General features: G+C 41.3%; 1 protein-coding gene across 1 annotated transcript; it reads left to right on the top strand.

Annotated features, from left to right (window-relative positions):
• Positions 1-1,525: 1,525 nt before the first annotated feature.
• On the top strand, positions 1,526-24,264 carry stox1 (storkhead box 1). Its single transcript, XM_063491998.1, has 4 exons — positions 1,526-2,037; positions 18,785-18,937; positions 20,589-23,229; positions 23,779-24,264. The coding sequence occupies exons 1-4, from the start codon at positions 1,707-1,709 to the stop codon at positions 23,930-23,932; spliced, it is 3,279 nt and encodes a 1,092-aa protein (XP_063348068.1). The 5' UTR covers positions 1,526-1,706; the 3' UTR covers positions 23,933-24,264.
• Positions 24,265-24,354: the final 90 nt, after the last annotated feature.

The raw sequence follows: 24,354 nt of genomic DNA, 5'->3' as shown, positions 1-24,354 counted from the left end.
GCTAAAATCAGAAATTCAAGCTTTCAAAATGGGTGACTATCTTTTATATACAGTCTAATGAGTGGAATATCTAAACCAAAGATTTTATGTTTTTATGGCATTAAATGGACATGTTTTTCATATTTTTCCACAAAAATCTGCCTCACACATTTTGTATCGTAAGGATTTCTACTAGAATTTAAAAGTGGGACTGGTTTACATGGTGCCATTCTAGTCTTATTAACCCGTCAAAGTGCTTTAGACAACAAGCCACATACACCCATGTGTTTGGACTGTGGGAGGAAGCTGGATGAAACCAGTGCAAGCACAAAGTTTGCAAACACATGCAAACTCCACACAGCCGACCAGGGGATTTAAACCATGAACCTTCCAGCTGTGAGGCGACAGTGTGTTTGAGCACACCTTTGCTGCATGTAATGACAGCAGAACCTGATCCAAACTACAAATGTTCAAATGATTATTAAGCTTGATTTCCATCTGCTCTATTAGTTTCTTACTGAACGACATAAATCTTTAATCCCACACATAATCTTTGCTCGTTTGCTCTTCTAGCCTCCGACTTCACTCAACTCGGTTTCACCGAGACAGACTGCATATAATTCATCCTGTGCTGGCTGAGGTGATGTATTCTTTTCATGTACAGAGGAAGTGTAATATCCTGTTCCTGCATGAGCTCTAATACCACACTGAGGCAGAGTGGCCCCCGGCCTTTCAGGGGCCTGAATGCTCCTGAAAACTAAACTACAAGCCTTTTGAGACTGTGATATATGAGGTGGCTCTCTGTCTTAGAGCTTCAGTAAAAGTTGGGCCTAATGGGGTCCTTTTTTCTTTTCTTTTTTTTAGAGCACAGGAGGGTATGGTTCTCATTTCAGTGGCAAATGTACCCTGCAGCGGAGGCTCACGCACTTTAATCGGAGTCATTGTTGTGAAACTCCGCTTTCAGTGAGAGCCACAGATTGTCTGCCAGTGTGCTCTGGGATCAGCGTCAGAGCTATCTGTGTCACCAGCTTGCAGTGAGGATGAAATTAAAGTAATCTAATATCAATATGTAACAAATCACACGGGATTTATAAAAACGTGTTCAAGTTGTTTGCAAGTTTGTGAGCAGGAGACGACTCAGGCTTTCCGGGGAGGCTTTGTGCTTGTGTTAAAGATGAAATTAAAAAAAAAAAAAAACTTGGTTGTTTAAGAATCACCAACTTTAACAATGAAAAACCAGAAAGTCAAATGGAAAGGTGAGGATAGTAAAAACCGCAAAGGTACAATGTAAAATAGCCCACGCAGGGTTTTTGCAGGGTTGCCTCTGAGACCCTGAGCTTCTTTCTCGTTGTAGGACTGCAGGTAAATCTTCCTCCTGCATAAATCTTGGGAGCACTCTGACGTATTATTTTGGTAAACTCTGTTTGGCAAGCAAAACACACGCACACACCTGTGAACAGTTGGTGGGAGGTCCACCTGTAGGTCCCAGCAGCGGCGGCGGAGGCAGGCTGGTGAGTCCTCCTCCTTCTGCCACCGTCACCGAAGCCGAGAGAAACCAGTCGGACGTCCTCTGCGCCTCCGGTTCACACATTGCAGGATTCAGACGCGCAACCGGAGGAATGCGAGGCAAAAATCGGTGTTTATCTGGACTTTTGGATGAGAGAACTTCCTTTTAACGCGTGCGTTTTGGTTTCGAGAGTCTCCGGAGCCCATAAAAAGACTTTAAAATGTCTCACCAGCAGCGACTTGTTCAGCTCTCAGCAGCTTCGCTGGCTGTAGTTTTCGGTCCGGACGAGGAGAGTGTGCGCGCCGGCGGAGGGAAACTCGGCGGCACCAGTGCGAGCGGTCAGGAGATTTTCGATGACTTTAAAGCGCAAAACTCGCGAAGTTTCTGGAATAAGAGACTGGTCACGGCTATAGCTGAGGTGTACTTTCAGGGATGGATGGAAAACTTGGTGCTTTTCATTCAAGGCAACGCCAGCAACTTGGAGGTGCTGAGGGAAGCGTGGATGCGCAGGGCTTTGAGGTCACCGAAGGGATTTATCATTAAAGCTGTCGGTATGTGAGCGAAATGTCCACCAAACACACTTGAAAGTATTAAGGTAGAAGCAGCAGAACGTGTGTATACGCCACTGTCCCGTTTGCAATGCAAATAAGGTGATAGGACTCATTCAGCGCAGTGAACAGCTTCTATTCATGTAATGGCACAAGGTGTTTTTTCTTTAAAGGGGCTCTTTATTGTAATCACACCACCAACAACACGTTTACCACTCTGAGACAAATGTGTGAAAGCTGTAAAGTGTGACTGACACAGAGCTGGCAGAGTGGAACTCCACAAGTTGTAGAAGTTGTAGCAGTAAAAGTGGAGTTTGCATTATTTTGGGTTTATTATTGTAAAGCGGACTTTAAAAAAAACAACAACAACCTGTTTTAGCAGGTAGGATCTCTAAAGAGACCACATGTTGCCTGCTTCATCACTTTCGTGTTGCCTGCTTCATCACTTTGATCTGTTCAGTTTGCTTGGAAGACTATGTTTCTAACTAGACCCCCACCCCACCCATCAAACCCCTCAAATGTCTGGTGTATTTGGGAGAACTGCATCCCAAATCAGTCCTTCCCATGTTACTGACACAGTCATATGTTTACCCCAGCTTGTTAACAAACCTCCCTGTAATTGCTCCTAATTGCCCCCCTCTTCTCCAGCTGTGCTTTAAAGCAGCATATAGCGACACAGAAACAATGGAAATGGAGCAGAAACCTTTATGCAGCCTCCTATAGCATGATCTCACAGGCTGTAAATGTCTGACAGCACTGACCCCTGGAGAAAACGACAACCTTGTGTGGATTTTAGAACTAATGACCTTATTCTTAACAGATACGTTCTTTTCCCCCTCCTTACTTTAATCTGTAGGTTTTTGCAAATAAATGTGTGGGGACTAATACTTGTCCACTTTTAAAATTACACAATTATGACATGAAAGTTAAAATCTCCAAAGGGTGTAGAAGGTGTTTTTCCAAATCTTGGCTGTTCGGGCAGTGTCCCAGTGCTGCAGCTGCCTTCCAACAGCTTCCTGGCTGCTTGCAGTACTGACGTTTCCCGGTCTGTCTTCAGAGTAGTGCCTTTTGTCTGGATGTGTGCCTTCTGCTGTCTTACCTGCTGACTTTGTGTCAGTGTGTCAGCTCTGCGAGACTGAGCAGTGCACAGACAAGCAAATGAAGGAATGTGAAGGGGAGGAAGAGACCACACAGAGGGAGACCCCGGGAGGGTGTGGACTGACTGAGAGAGGGAGAGGGTGGAGGCTGACATGCCATCCCACTGAGCAACCCCTCCTGGCCCTGACTGGCCCGACTCAGCAGACAAACAAACACCACATGGGCCAAAGGTGATGTTGCACCTATTGTTATGCACGGCCCAAAAGGTGTGCACGTTCATGCGTGAGCTCACGTTCGAATGTGTTCTCCACAGCAGAAGCAAACACGTCTGCGTGTGGAAATACCACCTCCTTCTCATCTTTAACAAATCCTTCTCCTCGCGCCGCAGCAATTTGTATGGAAATAAGCTCTGGCAGGTTGTCAGAGCCTGGTTTACAGTCTTCTCGCTGAGAGCTGGTCAGCAGTGAATCACTGAGCGACTGCCTGCCGACCGCAGCCGCTTTTCTGTTACCCAGGATTAATGTCCCTCCGTTTCATGGCCAGTGTGGGACTGTGGAAGTCAGACTCCTAGATTGATATCAGGCATGGACCTAAGGCCTTGACATTGTCCTGATATAAATATGTCAGCTCGAAATCACAAAATGTTATAAGTTATGGGCTACAGTGAATTTCAAATAGCCCTATTTCCTTTCTCAGGTCAGAGGAAGGTTCAGACTTTACAGCGGTGTGGAAGTTTTTTTGTGTGTAAGGAACGCCTAATTTAAGAGATGCTCAGCTGAAGCTAACCAGATGTAGGCAAAGTTAGTTAAGATTGTCTAAAAAGAGACAAAGAAAAAGAGACACAGGTGACATAGATGGTCCTGTCTGGTTATCTGTGCTGATAGTCTCAGTGTAGAGAGATTGGCTTGTGATCCCATCACCCACTTACCCACTCCCAGGCTTCTTCTAAAGGAAGAGGCACTGGAAAGGCGGGGTGGAGGACGGGGATTGTGGTGAGGTTAGACTGAGGTAAACAATCAGTGTGAGAAGTTGGTATGGAGTGTTATTAACGTGGGCAATGGGCCCAGTGGAACTGAGGATCTCTGATTAAACTAACTCATGTCTGCAGGGCATTCTCTCATTCTTCATCCACTGTAAAACCATCTCACTTATGACTAGTGTGAGGATTTAGTTTACTGGAAATGCAGCGCAGTTATAGTACCTCAAATTATCACCCATTTATGACATGTGCCATATTTACCACAATTTGTGTGGATAACATCTCTTGAAATGGCTGCAGGTATTATGATGCTTAATATGTGGAGCTGGATAAAGCACCACAGTCTTGTCACAGCTGTAGTTTTTAAAGATTATTCCAGTAAAGGGTGAACTGGAACTACATCAAAATGGAGTTGTAATCAAGAGGGAAAAAAACAAGACTGTGGGATCTGGAGATTTTTACACCACCTTAACAGCTTGTTTTTTGTTAAAGGGATGGTTTATTTGCAATCAGTGAGTTGCCTTAACGGAAAATGCCTGTTGTGGGTTAAACATGCTTGAGCAAAGCGTTCGATAATTAGCTCTATATGTACTTTAACTGTGGAGCTGGAGTGGTTTATCTAGACTTGCATAAAGACTTAAAGCCTAAAACTGTCCATGTGAAACAAACAAGCATGTCAGTTTGTGAAATTTTGTGGGTACTTTTAAGAAGCTTTTCAAACTTCAGGATGAGCAGGCTTGCTCCTCCCTGCTCTTTCTCCGTAATTAAAAGGAAGTCAGTGTCATGAAATTCTCAGTAAGAGGGTAAAAGTACAACTCTTAATTTAATCCAATTGTAGCTTCTTATTGCTCATTAAAATGCTCCAAACATTTTGTTGGCTTTGTTTAAATAAAAAAAACAAACATAAAAAACAAAACAAAGAACTACAAATTTCCCCAAAGGCTTTTATTCTCAGTGGTAAACCACTCCAGCTGCCCCTTTGAAACCAGAGGCTCAGTAATGACTTTTAGCTGGTTCTGCATTATTTAGCGTGTCACTATTGTCCCCGCAGCAGGATGAGCATGGAGACACAGGCTTAAACATTTATATGGAGTAAGCCACCGGTGTAATGAGGTGTTCTGTATCCTTTCTACTGTCAGTCTCTGCAAACCTTCTTTCCTTTGAACGCAGGCGTAAACAAGTCTTCTCACCTTTGTCAGTGAAATCACTACTTTTCAGCACATCTGAAATAGTGATTTTTTGAGCACTGTAAGGCATGACTAAGCTGCTCTTTTTAAGCCAAGTTTCTTTTTTAAATGGTATGTTTCATTTAACTTGCCATACCATGAGGTGGTGATGCATTCCTGAAATGCTTCATTTACTCTTGAGATCATTTCCTGAGCTTGCAGCTATGCAAGTCTCATTTCTGCCCTTTATTTTTCACTTGAAAGTGTTGTATTTTCACACCAGGGGTTTCTCCTTTCATGGGGGTATTTTGTCAGAGTCTCAAAGCGCTCCACTAATAGTCATAACTCTTCCAGATGTTAGCTTATTAACCATGACACCCCCTTGCCCGCCCCTAAATGGCCCACCCTGTCCTAACTAAGCAGCACAGGTCAAAGGTTACAGCCTTCTTGCTAACAAGGTACCTCGGGGTTATTTAGTTTCAGAGGGTTTTATAGAAAGAAACATACATTTAAACAGTATCCAGGTGTTCTTTGCTCACTGCGTTTCTGCTTACGTCTCAGTGTTTTACCCACCGGGTTACAAATGTGCACTTGTGAATGGACATGTCAGGCCTGCATTGATCAATATTACTGGTAACATTATTGCTATTCATTCACTATATTTTGCAGTTTAACGGTCTACTTTTAGAGAACAATTTCAACCTCTTATTTAAGTTTATTCTTTTTTTTTAAATTAAAACTGTTACTTTAAGCTTGCTATTTCAGTGTCAGGTGATCATTATTACTTCTATCCAGCTATTTAGTTTTTTATCCCTTCCTGCAACAGTGTCAATCATTGCCATAAGTTAACCATTAGTGTTAGCTAAAGCAAAATTCCTTTTGACCACCTATTGAAATTTGATCAGCTTATAACAAATAATCACATTTATCTTCGTTTTTCAAACTCTGTTTTATGACAGTGGCCGTGCTTTCAAAGAGGTCCTAAGGTATGAATTTAAAACTATTTGTATACCAATCAGCTGTGTGAATGTTTTAACATCTGCCATAAATGTTGGTTTGGTAGGTCAGAAAACACCTCATTGCACTGCCAATATGAGAGATGAGGCATGTTGTAGATGCAGTTTGCAGGATCTGTAACAAGTGCTGAATTGGAGTATTAAGAAAGGAAAATTCCATTAAATTCTAGTGTTAAACTGAATCTTTTTCCCTAAAATTGCAAAATAGGGCAACGGTTTTGGTAGTATTTGCTCGTTTGAAGTGCCTTCTTGCCTCATTCATATCTATAAATAACCAGTTTAAAGGAACATTAATTAAATTGTAACTTGAAAGGAGTCTCTGTGATTTCTGTGCATATTATTTAAGTTTCGAATTGCTTTTCAAAATGCATTATTAGTGTAAGATGATTAGGATGCAGCCTTTTACAATCACTTTTATTGTATTTTGCTTTTGGCAAGATTTTTTTCTGCATTTATCTACAACGTTTTTTTTTCTAGTTCCTGTGGTTGCAAAAATAGCTTAGCAAATAATTCAAAAACCTTGACCTGTATTCTCAGATGTGACCCTCCGTGTGTGTGTATGAAGGACTCTGCATGTGCATGCAGTCCTGCCACATCATTTGTTTGCCACATCCTTTCCCATTAAGCAGGAAGCTAACCCCGGTGCGAATCAGGCATGTCGGCCTCTGCATCGACCCAAACACTGGGCTCACCCGCAGCGGCTGAGTGGACCAATGCCAACAATAACAGTTAAGGAGTTTCCTCTTCATCCCTGAGCTTATGCACCCTGTCAGTAACAGCTTAGGTTTCCCTTGGTGGAGTTATCTTTATTCAGTCTCCGGTCAGACAAATGGGTCAGACTACATTGCATTAAACTCTGCATCACTATTAATGTTCAGTTTCCTGACAGGATGTTTTCTTTGCTTCATGTAGCAGTAATAAATGCAAAGGTATGCTAACATTGGTTCAGTAATAGCAAGGTGCTGTGTTATTGAATTTCTAGAGTGAAAGATACTTCCAAGAAACTACGACAGAGCTGATGATTTTAAGGGCATTGTGGAGTGATGGATCACATGGCGGATAGCGGATGGGAGCTGTGCTCCAAACACTGGGATAATAAACACAGGAATCTGCTGCACCTTCAGCTCAGTTTAAACGAGAGGAAATGGGTTTCATCTGCAACCAATGACTACTATCACTCATGATTAATGTGTGGATCTGCTGAAAATACTCCTCGATGCTGGGTATATATGTTTTTGTGGTGGGGTGTCAGTGGGGAAATGTCACATGTATGGAGTAGGAGTGAAAATACCCAGATCTTTCAGGAAGACAAGCTGGAGATTTAGGGCCTCCTGTCTTTGTCTGAGCTCCAAGCTTGGCAAAGTGTCAGAAAAATGCATAGCAATATACTGTACAGGTCTTTAAAATGGGCTATTAAGAGTAAATCCTGAATATAGAGGAATCCTAAGAAAGAACCTTGGGGTACACCTTTTGTTAAACACACAAAAGACCTCATGTGGGACACTTTCCACAGTGATAGTTGTATGCAAAATAGTTGCGAAACCATCCCCACACAGCTGGATCACAGTCTGAAAGTCTTGAAAACATCTGTGAATCAGTGACTGAATCAGTTGCTAGTTGAGTATCCGGAAACATCACAGCAGTGTCTTTGATTTTTTCCAGCAGAGGTCCAACATAAGGTAATGGCTGAGATGGTGCTATGTTTGTCTTGATCCGAAGCCAGACTGATACACGAAGAGGATAGGATTTCCTTTCTGGGTGCATGCCCTCGAATGCTGAACAAAAAATGTTAAATGAGGTTATAAAATTTTGGAAATTGAACTGCCTCTTAGTTACATTGCTACTTTAGGGTTAAACATGAGGTATTATTTAAACGTATCCTTATGCATTCCTCACTGAGTGCATTTACTTTGAGGGCAAGCTAATCAGATGGTTCAGCCAAACATCTGGCTAAACCGTGACTTTTTGTCTTATCTTGAAGAAATCAGCTCTTTCATTGAAATATATGCATATATTTATCTTTTTTATCAGTCTCAGAATGAAGTTACAAAGCGATGCAATATTTTTTTTTCTCTTCCTTTTTGCACAAAGGCGTATTCAGTCAAGTATTTTACATTTGCTTTAGCAGCAGAAGTTTTTCAGACCCAATGATTTTTTTCAGTAGTATTGTTTTGTGCTAGTCCTTATGGGTAACCTAATAACCATCAGGCTTAACAGGTTCATAGTGAATACTAGGAGCACCAAGAGAATCAGTTGGGTACTTGATGCTAATCTTGTAATATAAAGAAATTATAGCCTTTAAGGCTTTCGTGCCAAAAAATAGATCTTAAATAAAAAACTAGAAAAAGTTGCATTGACTGCAAAAATGCCGGGTGAATGCCATGTAGCGGAAATCATGTGCTGAAAACAGCTGAAAAAGCGTAATTGTCTGCTGAAAAAAAGAAAACTGTCTGCTGAAGATGGCTTTATTCGAAAGGGTACACTGAAGAGTGTCAAGAAAGCAGAGGCAGCACAAGCGGGGAAGACATGCAGTAATAGCCATAGGTAGGATTCGAACCTGCGTTACTCGTTCTCAGGGCGCTTGCTCATCTCAGTGAGGCAAACCGGCAGTCATCCCAGAGAGAGACATGACGAGAGAAAAAAACGCTTCAATTCCAGAGTTTGAAATCTGAGAGAAGGACAGATTTCCTATTCTGAAACAAACGTAATTAATGGGAAAATGGTAAACTTAAAAAAAAAAATTCTTTCACCATAAGCATCAGGAGTGTCTGAAGATATATTGGCACAAGGCTCATGTGTCTGGAGTCCACGGTTTAGGAGATATGACCAATTGAAATGTTAAAAAGCGTAATATTTTAAAAGGATATAACTGGCATTAGCAGAAATAGCAGAACAGTTTAAAACTTTAATGGTGAAAATAGCACCAAAACTGTGGGCATAGTTAAGCAGCAAAGACTAAAGAAATGGGAACTCAATAGGTTGAATGCCTACAGCATTCACCCAATAAAATTTGCAACAAGACGCAGTATAGCTATTTTTCTTTTTAAGTAAAATGGCTCTGCTCTAGTGCTTCAACTCTGGTGGTGTCATTTGCACCAGCGAGCATGTTAGCTTATGTGTAAATAATTGTAACCCTTCTTTTGAAATGGAAAAAAGTCCCCCTGAAAGTGCAACAATAATCTCTGGTATGCATCTTTAACTGTGCATTTTCTGTAAAGAGGAAATATAATAGTTTTGCCTTGAACACTTCAGATGTGGGCTGGAACAAAGCCGAGATGAATAGTTTCTCAGGGGTTTGGGACCAATTTGGCCAGAGACACTGCAGAGGACTAGTTTTTATACATTAAAGAACAAAGGAAAGGTACTGCGGCACAGAAATGGATCCGGCAGACTCGGAGGTAATGTTCAAGTTCATCAAAGCAGATGAGAACCAGAAACGTCGCGGTGTGGTCCACTTAGTCTGAAGAGGTATGAAGTGAAAGATTGAGAAAATAAATTGTCGGTAAAGCTGTGCTTTAACTCTGTCTGATGGCATTGGCATAAATTGAAATCATGCTACACTTAAGATGTTTTTGGTGTAAAATACATCCCTGTTTACCTGAGGTCTGCTGTTAAACACCTGGTCAGGTGTGTTTCCTATTTCACCAGAACGTGATGATGGGGTTCCTGCTCACTAGCTTAGTGCCAGGTCACTTTTATGAGCGGGATTGCTTTTCCAATTGTTCTTCTTGTGAATCAGACGGTAAAAGCATTATTTTATGCCATTACAGCTGCAGGGATTTGCAAGCAAGATTTGCGGTGACCCACTATAAACCACTGTAGATCTTTTGAGCTCGGTGAATGACAGTTTGAGAAGCTTAGTCACAGGCTCTTTGTGCTTACTTGCCAACATACATTAAATATCAAAGGCCTGCTTTGGCAAACTTTGTCTCGAGGCTGTGGCTGTTACAGAAACGACACTTTTGCTGCTGTTTCTTCTTTTTCTTTGTTTTCGTATTGGACGTGGCAGGTCGCTGCCACAGTAAAGGTTTCTATGGTGATGTGGGACAACACAAACCCAGCCTGGGTTTTTCTTCGTTGCTCATGGTTTTAGCTCATGAATTTTTCTTTAGTCGAGATGTTTTGACTTTTATCAGCTTTTATTCAGCTGTTTATTTTAAGATGTTGCAGTGCTTGTATGCCAATGAAGGGGCTAAATTGCCATTTTAATCTACCCCCCCCCCAAAAAAAAAACAAACAAAAAAAACAAAACAAGCAAACACAGTCCAGATTTGACCTTTTTTCTCCCACCTTGATTCCTCTCTTGCACTGCACTGTCTGATGCTGAACCATGAATAGGTTAGATTAAATATTTAGCTAATGCAGCTAAATGTTTGGGCTAAAATGCAGGTTTTATTGGGAGGAATCAATCAATAAAGCTGTAAAATGCCCAGTGGCTCAGCATTTATAGCTTATTGGTTATTGATGTGTTAGACACAGGAAGCTCATGGATGGTAATTTTATGGCAAATTCTATAATAGATATTTATTTCATTGATGTTTTTGCTTAACGCTGGGCTTTTGGGGTGAAAGAGCAGTGTCGCCACACTGGGAGAGGTTTCATTGCTGGGATATTTGCTCTGTGATTGCTTTCTGAAGGGATCTTTTCACTCAGTTTATTGGGCCATTTAACTGCAACGCCCACGTCTGTGTTCTTATGTGAGTTAAAGACACAAACTCATAAAGCACTTTTAAAAAGTGCAGCACACACACATGTATAGGAAGGAAGGCAAGGGCGGGGTCACGGAGCCCTGCTTGTCCAAAATACCAAGGACAAAGGGTAGCGGTTTTGGGACAGGTGGGAATTTAGCACATAAATTAGAAATCTGACAAAATGTTTGACATTGTGTCATGAAGGTTGACTGAATCTTGCATGTACAGTTAGCAGATTTACTGTAGCACATAGTTAAACTGACTTAGTGAGGGAGAGATAAGGAATGACTTTAGTCTGTTTGGGCAGGCTTTGAGATCTTGCTGAATGCCATGCTGTGTGTCTTTAATGAGGGAGAGAGAAGATTATCCTGTTTGCCTCCTGGAGCCTACAAGATTAGACGATAGCAGGATGAGATAAGACGGTGGGCGTCTTTGAGTGGTATGTGTTCCTAGAGGGCTACTGAATGAGGGACTGTCTAAATCAAACCTAAAATTTGAGTTAAATTTTACCTGCAGCAGTGCAAAGATGAAAGGTCAATAGTAGATTGCGTACAACACAGCTCTGAATCAGGTGCTTCTCGGCTCAAGGACAGAAAACATTCAGGAAGCAAGGGACTCGTGCACACTGAGCAGCCTTTAATGATCCAAACTATGGGGTCATTCATTAAAGGCTATATATAAAAGATTCATGTAGTAACTGTTATGTAACTCACTGGTGTGAAGAAAATTTGAAAATTGGTCAGTTTGCCATTTTTGGCTTTTGAAATCTTGATTTTTGAGCCAAAAGTTACCATATTTATTTAAGAGGTTGGAGTGCTAAGTTAAGAGCTAATGCTTTCGAGCCTGGTTATAGGAAAACAGTAGTTGCGGTGCAACCAAAATGATTGCAAGTTCACTGCACACAATTGCAGTCTTGTTGCCTTCGAAATGGTTGCATCCACAGGGGATAGGAATCAGGTGTGTGACCTCTCGTACTCAGTTGCCATCTTCAAAGTGACTTTGTGATAGCGATAGGACGGAGTTGGTCTGTTATCAGTTTGCAGTTGAGTCAACTTGGTAATTACATATGCTCTGTTTGTCATGAAAGAGTGATTGACTTTGATAAATCGCTAAAATCACAAATCTGTTGTCTTCTGTTCCAAACCTGTTGCTATCTACATTCAAAGAAATTCACATTCATTAAGTACAATCAAAGTCCAACCAGAACCTCTGATGGAGAAATTCACAAATTCCTCCACAAACGTGCTCAGTAACCTTGCTTTCACGTAGGAATATAACCAGAGTACATCCAGTTAAGTCCAGTCCTCTAATGGAAAGATATGCTTTGCAGATGAGTAGCACTCATCTGCACTAACTCAAATTGATTGCAATGTACTGGCCAGCTGTTTGTGCTTGTTAAATAGATGCCACAACTACTTGAAACAGAAAATTCAATTAGCAAGCTGTAACTGTATGGCATATGATAGCATTGCGCAGAAACAGATAGCAGTTTATTTACTATTTAAGTGGCAATGAAATTCAGACGAATTTTATTGTTTCAATTAAAGGTCAAATATATTTCTTTTACAAGGCTGTAAACACATTTAATTTCAGTGAAAATAATTGACATGCTAGGCTCTGAATACAGCTTTAAGTGGCCATTCAAGGGTTTACAGTTTTAGTGAATTTCAGGTTGTCATTATTTTTTCAGCCCTTGAAGTTGTGTTTGAGGTTAAACAAAGAGCCTATGGGCCAGCTCTGTGAGGCAGAGCTAAATGTTATCAGTAGAAGTAGTATAGTAGAAAACAAAGCTAACGTGTTAATGTTAGCTAGTTAGCTAGCTGTTAGCTAGTTTAACGCTAACAACTACATATTAGCAGAAAACATAAAAATACCTGAGGCTGATTGGACTGCAGTTAGTTTTCAGGTATTTGGGCAAATAAAGACATGGACAAGCTGAAGTTTTGGTGTTGGAAGAAAAATTGTTGCTGTGACATTGTGTAACAAACCATCCGGTTGTTATTCAGACATTTTAGTAAAAGCTCCAGACATTTGCTAAATGATGACACTAGAGAAAAATTCTCATGCACTTTTAGCCTCAAATGTCATGGCAATCCACACAAATATTATTAAGATATTTCATATATTTATTGGTAGTCCAATAAACATTTCCATCACTACAACAGTGTGACTAATGGGCATACAGGATAATAACCAATATTTCACATTAATGCGCAGTCTGTTTATATTTACAGGAATCTTGTTGTACTGTTCCAAGGCATAACTTAAAGCCAGTACATCACATGTTTTTTGTTATCGAGGGCTGGTGATGATCAGGAACGGAAGACTTTGCTAGAGTTTCACTTCTTGGCAAAATATCATTAAATATTAAAATGTCAGCTAAACGGTTGAAATGTTAAATGATATACAAGCTGTTGTGAGACTTTTTTTTTTAATTAATCGTTTTAATTTTTCCTCTGTGTGTCTGAAAATGTGTGGGCTCTATTGTCTGTGCATACTTGTGATGTTTTCTTTCTACATTGTGCAGAAACCAACATGTTTGATCATATTAGTGAGTTTCATAAAGTTAGGTGCTTCTAGTTTTTGAATATTGCTATAAATTTATGGCACGTTCACTGATTGAGAAGTCCATAAACAGAAGATTTTTGCCTTCTCTGCATTCAGTAAAGATCATTTAGAGATAGTTTGACAGTGGTGCAATTTATGGCAGGTCTGCAGCATGTGCTTTACGGTGTGGTGCAGTATTTTACTCCAAGAGACTTAAGGTAATGCAATCACGTATGAAATGAGACTCAAGAGGCTCTAAGGTCTGCTAACAACATGTGAGCCATGTGAATACATGTGGTATTGATCAGTGTCAGCAGCCAAAAGTATCTCAGTGGGGATCGAGGAGAGAAGGTCTCTGCCAGTCATTGCTGCAATATGAACAGTCGGCTTTAGATATTTTTCATTTTGTTCCCCAGGCAGCAGTTTATTCTCACATGGAAAACTTATGACACTGGAAGAATGTTTTTTAGGTCTGCAAGGGGCAGAAATCATAGTGTGGACTTTGTCGCTTTATTTTAATGTTGCGGTTAATGCTGTTCATGAAACAAAAATCAGGCTAGTTATATAAAATCACAATGATCTTTTAATTTCAAGTTATTTTAATACAAACCAGCATGTGATTTAAGCATTGCACCCCTGAGAAAGAAACTCATGCTCCTATTCCTGTAGGAACAAGGTGGAAAGGATAACTATAACATTGCTTAAACTGTTTTTCTTTCTGCATATTTATATATGACTGTGTATCATAGCTCATTTCAATATAATGGCAAGACGTAAATATCACAGAGACTCCAGTATCATGACCTGTAAGCCTTTAGTATGAGTCAAGCACCAAGTGCAGTGGATCCAACTTTTGCCATATGCAACCTGGAAATCCACTGACTAGTCTGCTGACTTGGTCTTTTGCGGGTTAACCCAGCAGACCTCTCTGGACTTTCTGTGCTGCCAGTGTAGTAAGTGGTCCAAGATTTCCATTTCAGCAGATAATGCAGATAAATTAAAGAGACGGCGAGGTGATGCATTTCAAGAGATGCCTACCCTCCTTTGTTCTCAGTTGTTTTCTTGCTTGTGGCCGGACTTCAAATGGAATTCAGAAAGTTTCCAGTACCAAAAACCCATTGCTTATAGATTGTATATCTGCATAAACAATTGTGTGAAAAAGAGCTTTGTCAGGACTGTAAACATTTGAATAAATACATATTTTTTTCTGTACGACTTTATCAGGCTCACATTTTTATGGAGGAATTTTAGCTCTTTAACTCTTCTTTCAAGTCATTAAGGTTTGCAGGCATTTGTTTATGCAAAGCTCTGTTAAGGTGTCAATCAAGTTGAGCTCTGGAAGTTAACTGGAGTTTGACTAGACCATTGTGATTCTTTGTTTTGTTGTTGTCGTTGATTTCCTGCTGTGCTTGGGATCATTGTCCTACTAAACAATCAACAGCTCAACTGCTGCCCAGTTTCAGCCAGGTCAGCTTTAGCTGTCAGACATTACTTTGATATCCACAGGAGTTTATGTTACATCAGATTCTCAGGTCCTGTGGCTACAAAACAAACCCAAATAATCACGCCGCCACCTCCGCACATGACAACTGGTATTATGTGTTTGTGTTGATATGCTGTGTTTGGATTTTCACCAGATGTGGTCCAGTTCATTATGGCCAAACACCTCCACTTTGGTCTAATCTGTTTAAATGTCTGTCTAAAGTCTTGTGGCTTGTTCAGATGCAACTTTACAAGCCTAAGTCATGCTGTCATGTAATTTTTTAGAAAGAAGAGGCTTTCTCCTGCCAAACTTCACAAACGCACACCTGAATGCTGCAGATTAGCAAACTTTGAGGGCATTCGTATAGGTGCTCCATCCATAAATCAAGTGCATTTGATTAGTAGCACCTGGCTGCTACTTACCCTTTTAATGTCTATGAAAACTGTTTTTCACAGGACTCTCTGCAGGTATGTGAAAACTTTCATTTTCACAGAAAAAGAATTAGCTCAGATTAGCTCAATTTAATTCATTCAAAAAAATTTTTTTTAACTTGAAGGTTGCAGAGAGCTGCACAAACCAATATTCCACGTTTTATACAAGCTGAGAGCAGATAACCGTTTTACAAGGTTATATCAACCTGCTACTCCTTCTGTTAACTGGCATTAACACAATGCTCGTCCCCGTTTTGATTCTCAAGCTGCTATTTTCCCTGTCTCGCCCTTATGACACAGGGTTCGGTTGCCATGGTGCCCAGCCGGGTATTCATGCTGTGTATGACAAAGGGTTTAATGTCGGTGGCCTGGTCTTGGATTACAGCAACACAGAGATCCGTTCCCCCTGGAGAGGAGGCAGTTACAACGCTGAACCTCTCCGACAGTCACGCCTGCTAATGTTAGACTCAATAAACACGGCTCCTCAGCCAGCCCCATCCTTCCATTACAGCAATATTTCCCACATCTGAACTCCTACAGGTGTTTTTTGTCATGTCTTGCACCAACATTTCAAGGCAGTTGGAATTCATTGCATGTAAGAAACCTATTGCATGAATATATTTGTGCATTTAACCCCTTTAGAAGAACAAATCGTAATAGCATGGGTCCTACAGGATATCATGCTTTAAACCAGGACACGATCCCAGAGGATAACAATCAATCCACTGAAATTACCTCTGTGCGAAGAGAAGATTAGTTTGTTGATTCCCTGTGATTAGGATGTTAATTATTTGCCTCCCACTCCTCTAACTCTGTCATAACCTTGCTGACATTTTCACTGTTGACTGTGTTTGTATGTGGTTTCTATGCAGACAGCCTGCCAGACATTCCTATAGGAAGTTAACAACAATGAGGAGCTAAGTCAGCAGCACTAATTCACTGCCAGGGAGACCGCTGTTGAGATATCCGCTCTGAGGTTTAGACAGCTTAATGTCTTGTCCCAGCTGGGGGAAGGCAGCTTTTTTTTTTCTTTTACAATCCCTCATAGGATCAGTTTTGCAAAGAAAGACCCCTGCCTGTGAACCTTACGAGCATTAAGTGAACCCCATGTGCTGATAATTGTTCTGTTACTTTTTTAGGTTCACATATTCCTTCCATTTTTTTTAATTAACTGAAATGCAGGACCATTTGTAGTGATTAAAATATTTCAAGCAGCACAGTTTTTAGTGTTAACAGTGCTTTGTATTCATTTGTGTGGCTAAAAGCTGTTATGCAGGGTCTTTTTCCAGCTTTTCTTTCCCTTTTTGTAAAAAGTTTAAGTCTTAACCTTAGTTTTCATCAGTTTATATATGCAAAGAAGCCAAAATGTTTTAATTGTACCAATATGTAATTTCATATCACATATTTTAACACTGGATTACATTCATGGCCATGTGGTAGATTGTACAGACTGATTAAGTCATTTTTCCCATATAAAATCTCTCAAAACATTCTGTGGTCGTAATGCAAGCGCCGAGATGAAAAATAAGTGATTTTGACTAATGACACGTTGCTCTTCAAACAATAGGTTTTTTTTGTAAATTTGCCTGCATCTGTCATCGTGTGTGTGATATGTATGCGTGTTCTCATTCTTTACTATAGCAGATATTTGATTAGCTGTATATTTTCCCTGCCTCAGACATAAGTGGTTCAAGTGTGAGGGTTGTAAATGTTTAGCTTACATCAAGTGGTGAGCTTGGCAGTGCTTTTGAATGAATGCCCCAGGGCTGATGAGGAAATCACTCACAGTCATACAAGTGTGACATTTATACACAAAACACTGTTGTCAACACAAGCAGTCTCCAAAGGTTCCAAGTGGTCATGTAGCTGAATTTAATTAGTTGTGTGTGTGTTTGTGTGTGATAACTTTACACTCAAGTTTTCATGTTAGGAGTCAAGTAGCATTTTTGATGGATTGCATTTTCTTTTTTCCTGTTTATCATCTTTTGCACACCTTTCACTGGTGTGCTGTAGATGATTAACTAAAACCAATTTTCCACTCCAATGGCTTAGGTTCTGTCCATGACTTTGGAAGTGTAATCATTCATCAGCAGTGGGTTTGAGACCCTTGGTCGGCTGGCTGATTGTAAGCTTTATGTTGGGATAACATTGTTGTTAGCATGTCAACATTGTAGATCATATTGCAAGCATTTCTTTTCCCCCTTTTATGTTAGTTTGCAAGACATAAGTTATCCACTGCAGCAAAACCCACATTCTCTTCGTAATCATTACCACATCAAATCCACCCACCACTACTGTTAACCTAACATATATATCTGAACTCTACTCTGTAATTAATACTCAGCACCCAATAAAAGTAAACATTGCTGATATTATGCTATGTCTTCTGGTTTTGGCTGGCCTTTGCACCCTCTTTGGAGAAATCTTCTGGAAATTTTGCTGCTTTCCTTCCTGGAAACCAGATCGAGCTGCAAATGTCTGTCCCTATGATGTTATCTCACTTTGTAGGAAAAAGAAGATTGCGTGTCATGACACTGGTACTAGCAACTGCCTCTTGTCTCTGAACACAGTAACACATTAACCAAATGAGAACATTTCATGTAACCAGTGAGGTAACCAGTCTCCATTCATTTGCCCTTCATTCAGTCCGCTCTTATAAATATGGTGTTAAAGAGTCCCCTCAATATGATCCCAACCCTCTAATCCCTGCTTCTCCATGTGTGAAAGTTCATGTTGGTATAAAGTTTCCTAAAATGCCTGGTTAGCTTCAGGTTTTATGATTGAAAGCTTTGTGGCTTTTTAATAGGCTCCCACAGTTTGTTTGCACGATAAAGAAAGGTCTGTAAAGTTGTGCAGATTGCTGGGATATTGTGATATGAAGTGCACATTTACAGAATTAATTTCATACTATTTTTGCAGAGACAAATGTTTCCAAGACCCCTTTTCATAGTGTCTCTCAGGTTTAGTAACATGTTTGTCTAGGGGCAGCTCCTAGATGTGTAGGTCTCTATGATATGGGGCAGGATATCTGATCTGCCCAGCAGGCAGAGCTGTGGTCATTTCTGTGGGAGTAATGGAATTCTGTGGTCAGTCCCAGTACCCATGGAATTCCAAAAGCAGTCAGGCATGGTTCATATAACTCACATAAATAGACCACCTTGGTCATGATTTAGGAGGTGGTTGGGACAGGAATGTCAACTTCAGTACTTTGAGTTGTTTTCACTGGCAGCGCAAGTCAGAGAGAGACCCTCTGTCCCAGGTGTGTTTATATCTCCTGCAGCAGGCCCACCTGTTCCACCCAGTAATCTGCTTATGTGTGTGTGTGCGTGTGTTTTTCAGGTGACCTTTCCCCAGTGCAGATGTCGCCTGTTCCTCAGTCCCAGTTCATTCCCCTGGCTGAGGTGTTGTGCTCAGTCATCTCAGACATGAACTCTTCCCAGATCACCGTCAGTCAAGACTCACTTGTCAACTACATGAGCAAAGCTCATCCAGGTAATCCATGAAATACTGTCGCAGCTTACTTGAGAAATGAATAGTTAGGCAAGAACATTGGACCTCGTTGTCTAACAGTGCACACACAAATCTGTGCGTATAAAAATTTCATGTACAAATGAGTGATTTATCAGTATTTTTGTAGCGGAGTTTGTTTGAACTCTATGAAAAAATTAGAAGGGCCTCTGACCGTGTGTAGAAATAATGAAGACTTTAGAAAATGCTTAGAAAATGTTAAAACACACCTTTAAACTGAGTATCAATACTACTACTACCAATAATAATAATAATAATAATAATGATAATGTTGCCTTTTGGTCATTATTTGCAGTTTTCCAAAAACACTGTGTTACAAAATGCACAGAATCACAATTAAATGAAAAATAGAATTAAAAAAATACTATTTCAAGAAAACAAAAATAAATAAATGATTAAGTAAATGGAAGAATCTAGGGTTTAACTTTTAATTTAATCATATTTCAGTATTTTCTTATCTCATAATTACATTATCTTTTATTTCATTAAAAGGGATTATATCATTGCTAGATGTCATCACTTACAGTCTTAATTTTTTTTACCACTGACACTGCAGAATCTGTTTTTTTTTTTTTTTTTTTTATCACGCTGAGTTTCTCGTCTCCAGCTGACAAATCACTTGCAGTGTTAGTCCTTTTTTCATCAGCTTCGATGTCCAAACTGGGCTGCCTTAGCTCAGGTGGTGGAACGAGTAGTCTACCAATCACAAGGTTGCTTGATCAGTCACTGAGTCCTCCGGTTATTATGCTGAAGCATCCTTGGTGAACCCTGAACCCTGACTTTCCCCTGATTCATCCATCAGAGTGTGATCGTGTCAACGAGATATGTAGCAGAAACACTTAAAGTACTCAGCTGAGTAGAAAGGCACTATATAAGTGCCAGTCCTTGAGCCACAGTGAGTGTCTAAGGGGAAATTATATTAAGAACCTCTGTTACATCAGCTGGAGCATTACTTTATTTAGTTTTTCTTATTTTTTTCACCATTGTCACTCTGGTGGAAACACAATTGTTTCTGCAGCTTTTCTGGCTTAGGAAAGCCGCAGCAACACCGTCACCACTTTCACATGGAGGTATATAGAAATGCAGCAGATTTTGTGTAGATTTATAAACCTGTTGGTTCAGCATGATTCTGTTTTACTAACATAGAAAAGATGGCAAGAACTAAATAGGCCAGTGCGCATGTTTCATAAATCTCATATACTAATATGGGAGCAGTATTTTCTTTTCTTTACAAGCAGTTAATTTTTTCATTTTATCGAGCATTTTATGACATATGGTGTTTTTGGACAGCGAGGCCTTCATTTGTTTGTACGCATGGTCAGTGGCACTACTAAATGTATTGTGTGAATTAAAAAATAATAATGAACCACTGATTTATGCGTGAAACGTTCACATGCACAATTTGTGCACAGATCTGCGGGTATGCACTATTGATCCTCAAGGTACTTATTGGCCAGAATAAAGAAAGCCATAGGCCTGTTTTCAGCATTTGTTCTGGGCTAAGCTAAATGGCTGCTGGCTGTAGCTTCATAGTTTTCAGTTATGCATTAGAGATTTGGAATTATAAGCATTTCATCTCTTTTGGCCCTAATCACATTCCCTTTTTGTGTCTCAGGGATAACCATCCCCACTCAGGACATCCTCTATAATGCTTTAGGCAATCTGATCAAGGAACGCAAGATTTACCACACAGGCGAGGGCTACTTCATCGTCACTCCACAGACTTATTTCATCACCAACAACATGGTCAGAGAGAAGAACTGGTGGACTTCTTCTTCGGCAGATGATGCTCCTTTACCTCCTCCCGTTACTTACCTGCTAAGTAACGACATCTGCGTCGAGAGCACACAAACGCCCCCAGTCGCCCACTGCAAGTCCTGCAGCTGTTTTAGCCCCCTCCAAATTTCCACTAATGCCATGACTGCTCCAGCAACTGTCCCTCCCTCCACCGTCCCAGATCAGCATTCCGTGTCCGTGTCCATAAGCGAATGCACGGGGAAAAGCTTAAAGTGGCCGCGACCTTTAGATCACAAACCCACCGTGCAACATCAGTCCACCTCCACTGCAGCAGATTGTCAGGCAAGTGAGATCAGCAAGACTACAGCCACTACTAACGCCACCAGCCGCAAAGAAAAAGATAAACCAGGGAGGAGGTTTGGGCTCAGTTTGTTCCGGAGGAATGGAGGAAAAAAGGAGAAACCGAAGAAGGAGTATGCATCTTTTTCAGGCCAGTTCCCTCCAGAAGAGTGGCCTGTAAGAGACGAGGATGACCTGAACAACTTACCCCGTGATCTGGAGCATGCAATCATCAAACGCATCAACCCTGAGCTAACTGTGGACAATCTGACACGCCACACGGTCCTCATGAAGAAGCTGGAGGAGAGAAGGGAGCGAGGGATGGAAAAAGTACTGGACAAGGGTGTTGATAAAGATGATAAGGGAGTTGACAAGGGAATGTCTACTGAGATATTGGCATCTTCAAAACTGAGGCATCATCACTCATCCAAGGCAGGAGCAGGCAAAAGATCTGCTCAGAAAGCCTCTCGCAGCAAGAGGAGGAGCCACTCATCCAAAGAGAAGCACAGGGAAAAGGAGAAGGAGAAGGTTAAGAACAAAGCTTCCATATGTGCGGAGAATTATCCAGAGGGGGAGGATTTGATCCCTACGCGGCTCAGAGTGGAAATCGCTGTTGATGAACCAGTTCAAGTGGAAGAATGTGGAACTGCTGAGGGAAAGTCTCTTTATAAGAAACGCATTGAAAACCCTTTTCAGACACATCCGCTGAAAGAAGCCGAGAACAGAATTCCCGCTGCCAGAGAGCACAGAAGACGAGAGGTGAAAGAGCACAAGACTTCGGGATCAGGGAGGAAGGACCGAACGAGTCATCGCTCCAAATCTTGGGACCCACACCGGGCCAGACTGATGGCAGCAGATGGAGAGAATGAAGTGAAATTCACTACATCTGAAGAACAATACAACTGCAGCCCTGAGAGGGACTTTACTGCTGATCTTCTTTTCCAATCGGACACGAAGCCCAGCAGAGAGCTGCCACTAAACTACAGCTCAGTCTACCCACAGAGCAGTACGCTTCGCATAGATGACAAGGTCAGACAGAGAGAGGACAGAGAGAGCAAACATTTTCAGGATGCCCCAGAATATGACAGTGTGCCAGATCGCAGCCAAAATATAGTTGGAAGTCTTCCTAACATCCAGCAGTATTCCAGTGCTAATGCCTCTCTCTCCACCCATCCCTATGAGCTTGCCATAATAAACAATGCATATGATCCAAATCTGCCATGGCCCAAGCCCTCTTTACAGCGGAAACATTCCCTCAGACTCTCCAACCCACAAAAAGACAGCACACAGAGGCCTAATGAGCTCTCTGAAACTACAGAGACCCAGAACCTGCAAGAGATAAGACCTGTCACTATCAATAACAGAGAGCAAAGAGCCATGAGCCTGGGAGAAAGGCTGGAACTGACATCTAACAGCACTCCCTTGGTAACAGACACTGATGGCTTTATAGAGGACGACTGCAGACTTTATCAGAGAGCAGCTGATCAGGAGGATGATGATGCCTGCAGCTCATTGTGCCTGAATGACGATGAGGTTACAGAGGATGCAAGTAAGTACACAACAGGTGGTGCGGACTATCAGGGTCACCAGCTGGTTTACCAAAACCGCGACTCTAATCTGAAGAATCAGGGACCACACAGTCGCCATTTTAAATCCAACTTTCACCAGCCAGAAAAAACCTTAATGCAGGGGTCAGCAGATCGAATTTCTCTGGCAGTCCAGAGGGAAGATTCCCTCAGCCCGTCCAGACCTGAAGACACCAGCTGGAGACTCCATCGTCAACACCAGAAGATCAGATCACCAAGAACCGAAAGCGAATCCAGCCCAAAACGGGATGCAGCGATCCAGGGAGAAAGACGGCACAAAGATGACCTTGATTTGGACTGTTCAGAAGCATGTGAAGTCGGAGACAGTAGCATCTTTGACTACTGCCAGACTAGCGAGATCGAATCGGACACAGAGACTGTGAGGAAGTCGGCTGATGAAGGTGACGGCGAGTCTGCTCACTGGGCAGCTGAGGTGGAGAAGAAGGAGGAGGAAGAGGAAGTGAAGCATGTACCTCAGGCCCACAGGGCTGCTCTGAGCATGCCCGATGGAGCTAGAGGGCCAGACGTTAGGGAAGCTGTGGAAACGGGAGAGAATCAGAGCATCACGGGAGACAGCGGTATAGATTCTCCTAGGTGAGTCTCTCTCTTTAAATAGTTTTTTATAAATAAGATAATGAGGTGATACTGAATCTTAACAAATCCACTGATCCCAACCCAGATGCACGATCTCTTGTGGTCAGAGTTTTTACTACTTTTCACACCTCTGACTCATGTCTTCACTATTGTGAGCCCACACAAGACTGCATCCTCCACATATTTCTGGAGGGGTTTTGGGCAGAATAAACACCATACTGTGGTTAGTTAACCTCTGGGTTACGTGTCTGCGGTTGGCCATGATCTCAAGTTGGTTTTTTTTCTTATAGAGTAAATTGCAATAAAGCTGAACAAACACCTTGTGGCCACTTATAGCATCCAGTATTTGAACAGAAGGGAGTCATTTATGATAATTATGTATAATTGCTGTGCAGTACTTAAACACTCGTGTTATAATCAAAGAGGAAGCAAGGAGTTCTTCTTTTTTTTTTTTTTGCCATTGAACTCGCTGTGCACCCTGGTGTGTAGGTAGAAGCAGGGAGCGCACGACCACGTCACATACTGAAGTGGTGTATTTTTCCTCCACAGGACCCGGGTCAGCTTGGCATCTAGCAACACCGTCATTCTTGAAGGTCTCAAGAGAAGAGGCTTTTTGCAGAACCTGGAGAAACTGCATTCGAAGAGCAGTGCCATTCGACCACAGAGCTCACTGCTGCAGCTGACTCCTGTCATGAACGTATAGCAGGCCGGAGCTTCACGTTGGACCTTCACGGGTCTCATCTGGAAGAGGCCTCAAACCTCGCAGTTATATACAACTGTTAGTAAGATATCCAATATCACAGTTTTATGCATATCTTCACATAATGATAGCCATTGCTAAAGAGGCATCTGTACAGGTGTACAGTATATATTTTGTGTTTTTGTAAATAACTTTAAAGTGATATGCCATGGTGCATGGTGTATTAGCAGCACTGTGTGTCATTTAAGTGTACAGTTTTCCTTCTCTACAGCTCTAGTGTTGCCCTTTTTCTTTCTTATCATGTAGAAATTACTACAAATAAAACTGTATATATAAACCCACATTGTCTTGAAATGGATGTCTCCATATGAAACGTTTTACTAACACAATATGAGTGCCTGCAAGAATTATTTTACGCTATGCTA

Source organism: Pelmatolapia mariae, linkage group LG13 (assembly GCF_036321145.2).
Source record: "Pelmatolapia mariae isolate MD_Pm_ZW linkage group LG13, Pm_UMD_F_2, whole genome shotgun sequence".
Classification (NCBI taxonomy): domain Eukaryota; kingdom Metazoa; phylum Chordata; class Actinopteri; order Cichliformes; family Cichlidae; genus Pelmatolapia; species Pelmatolapia mariae.
Note: the sequence above shows the minus strand (reverse complement) of the source record. Positions and strands in the feature narration are given on the sequence as shown.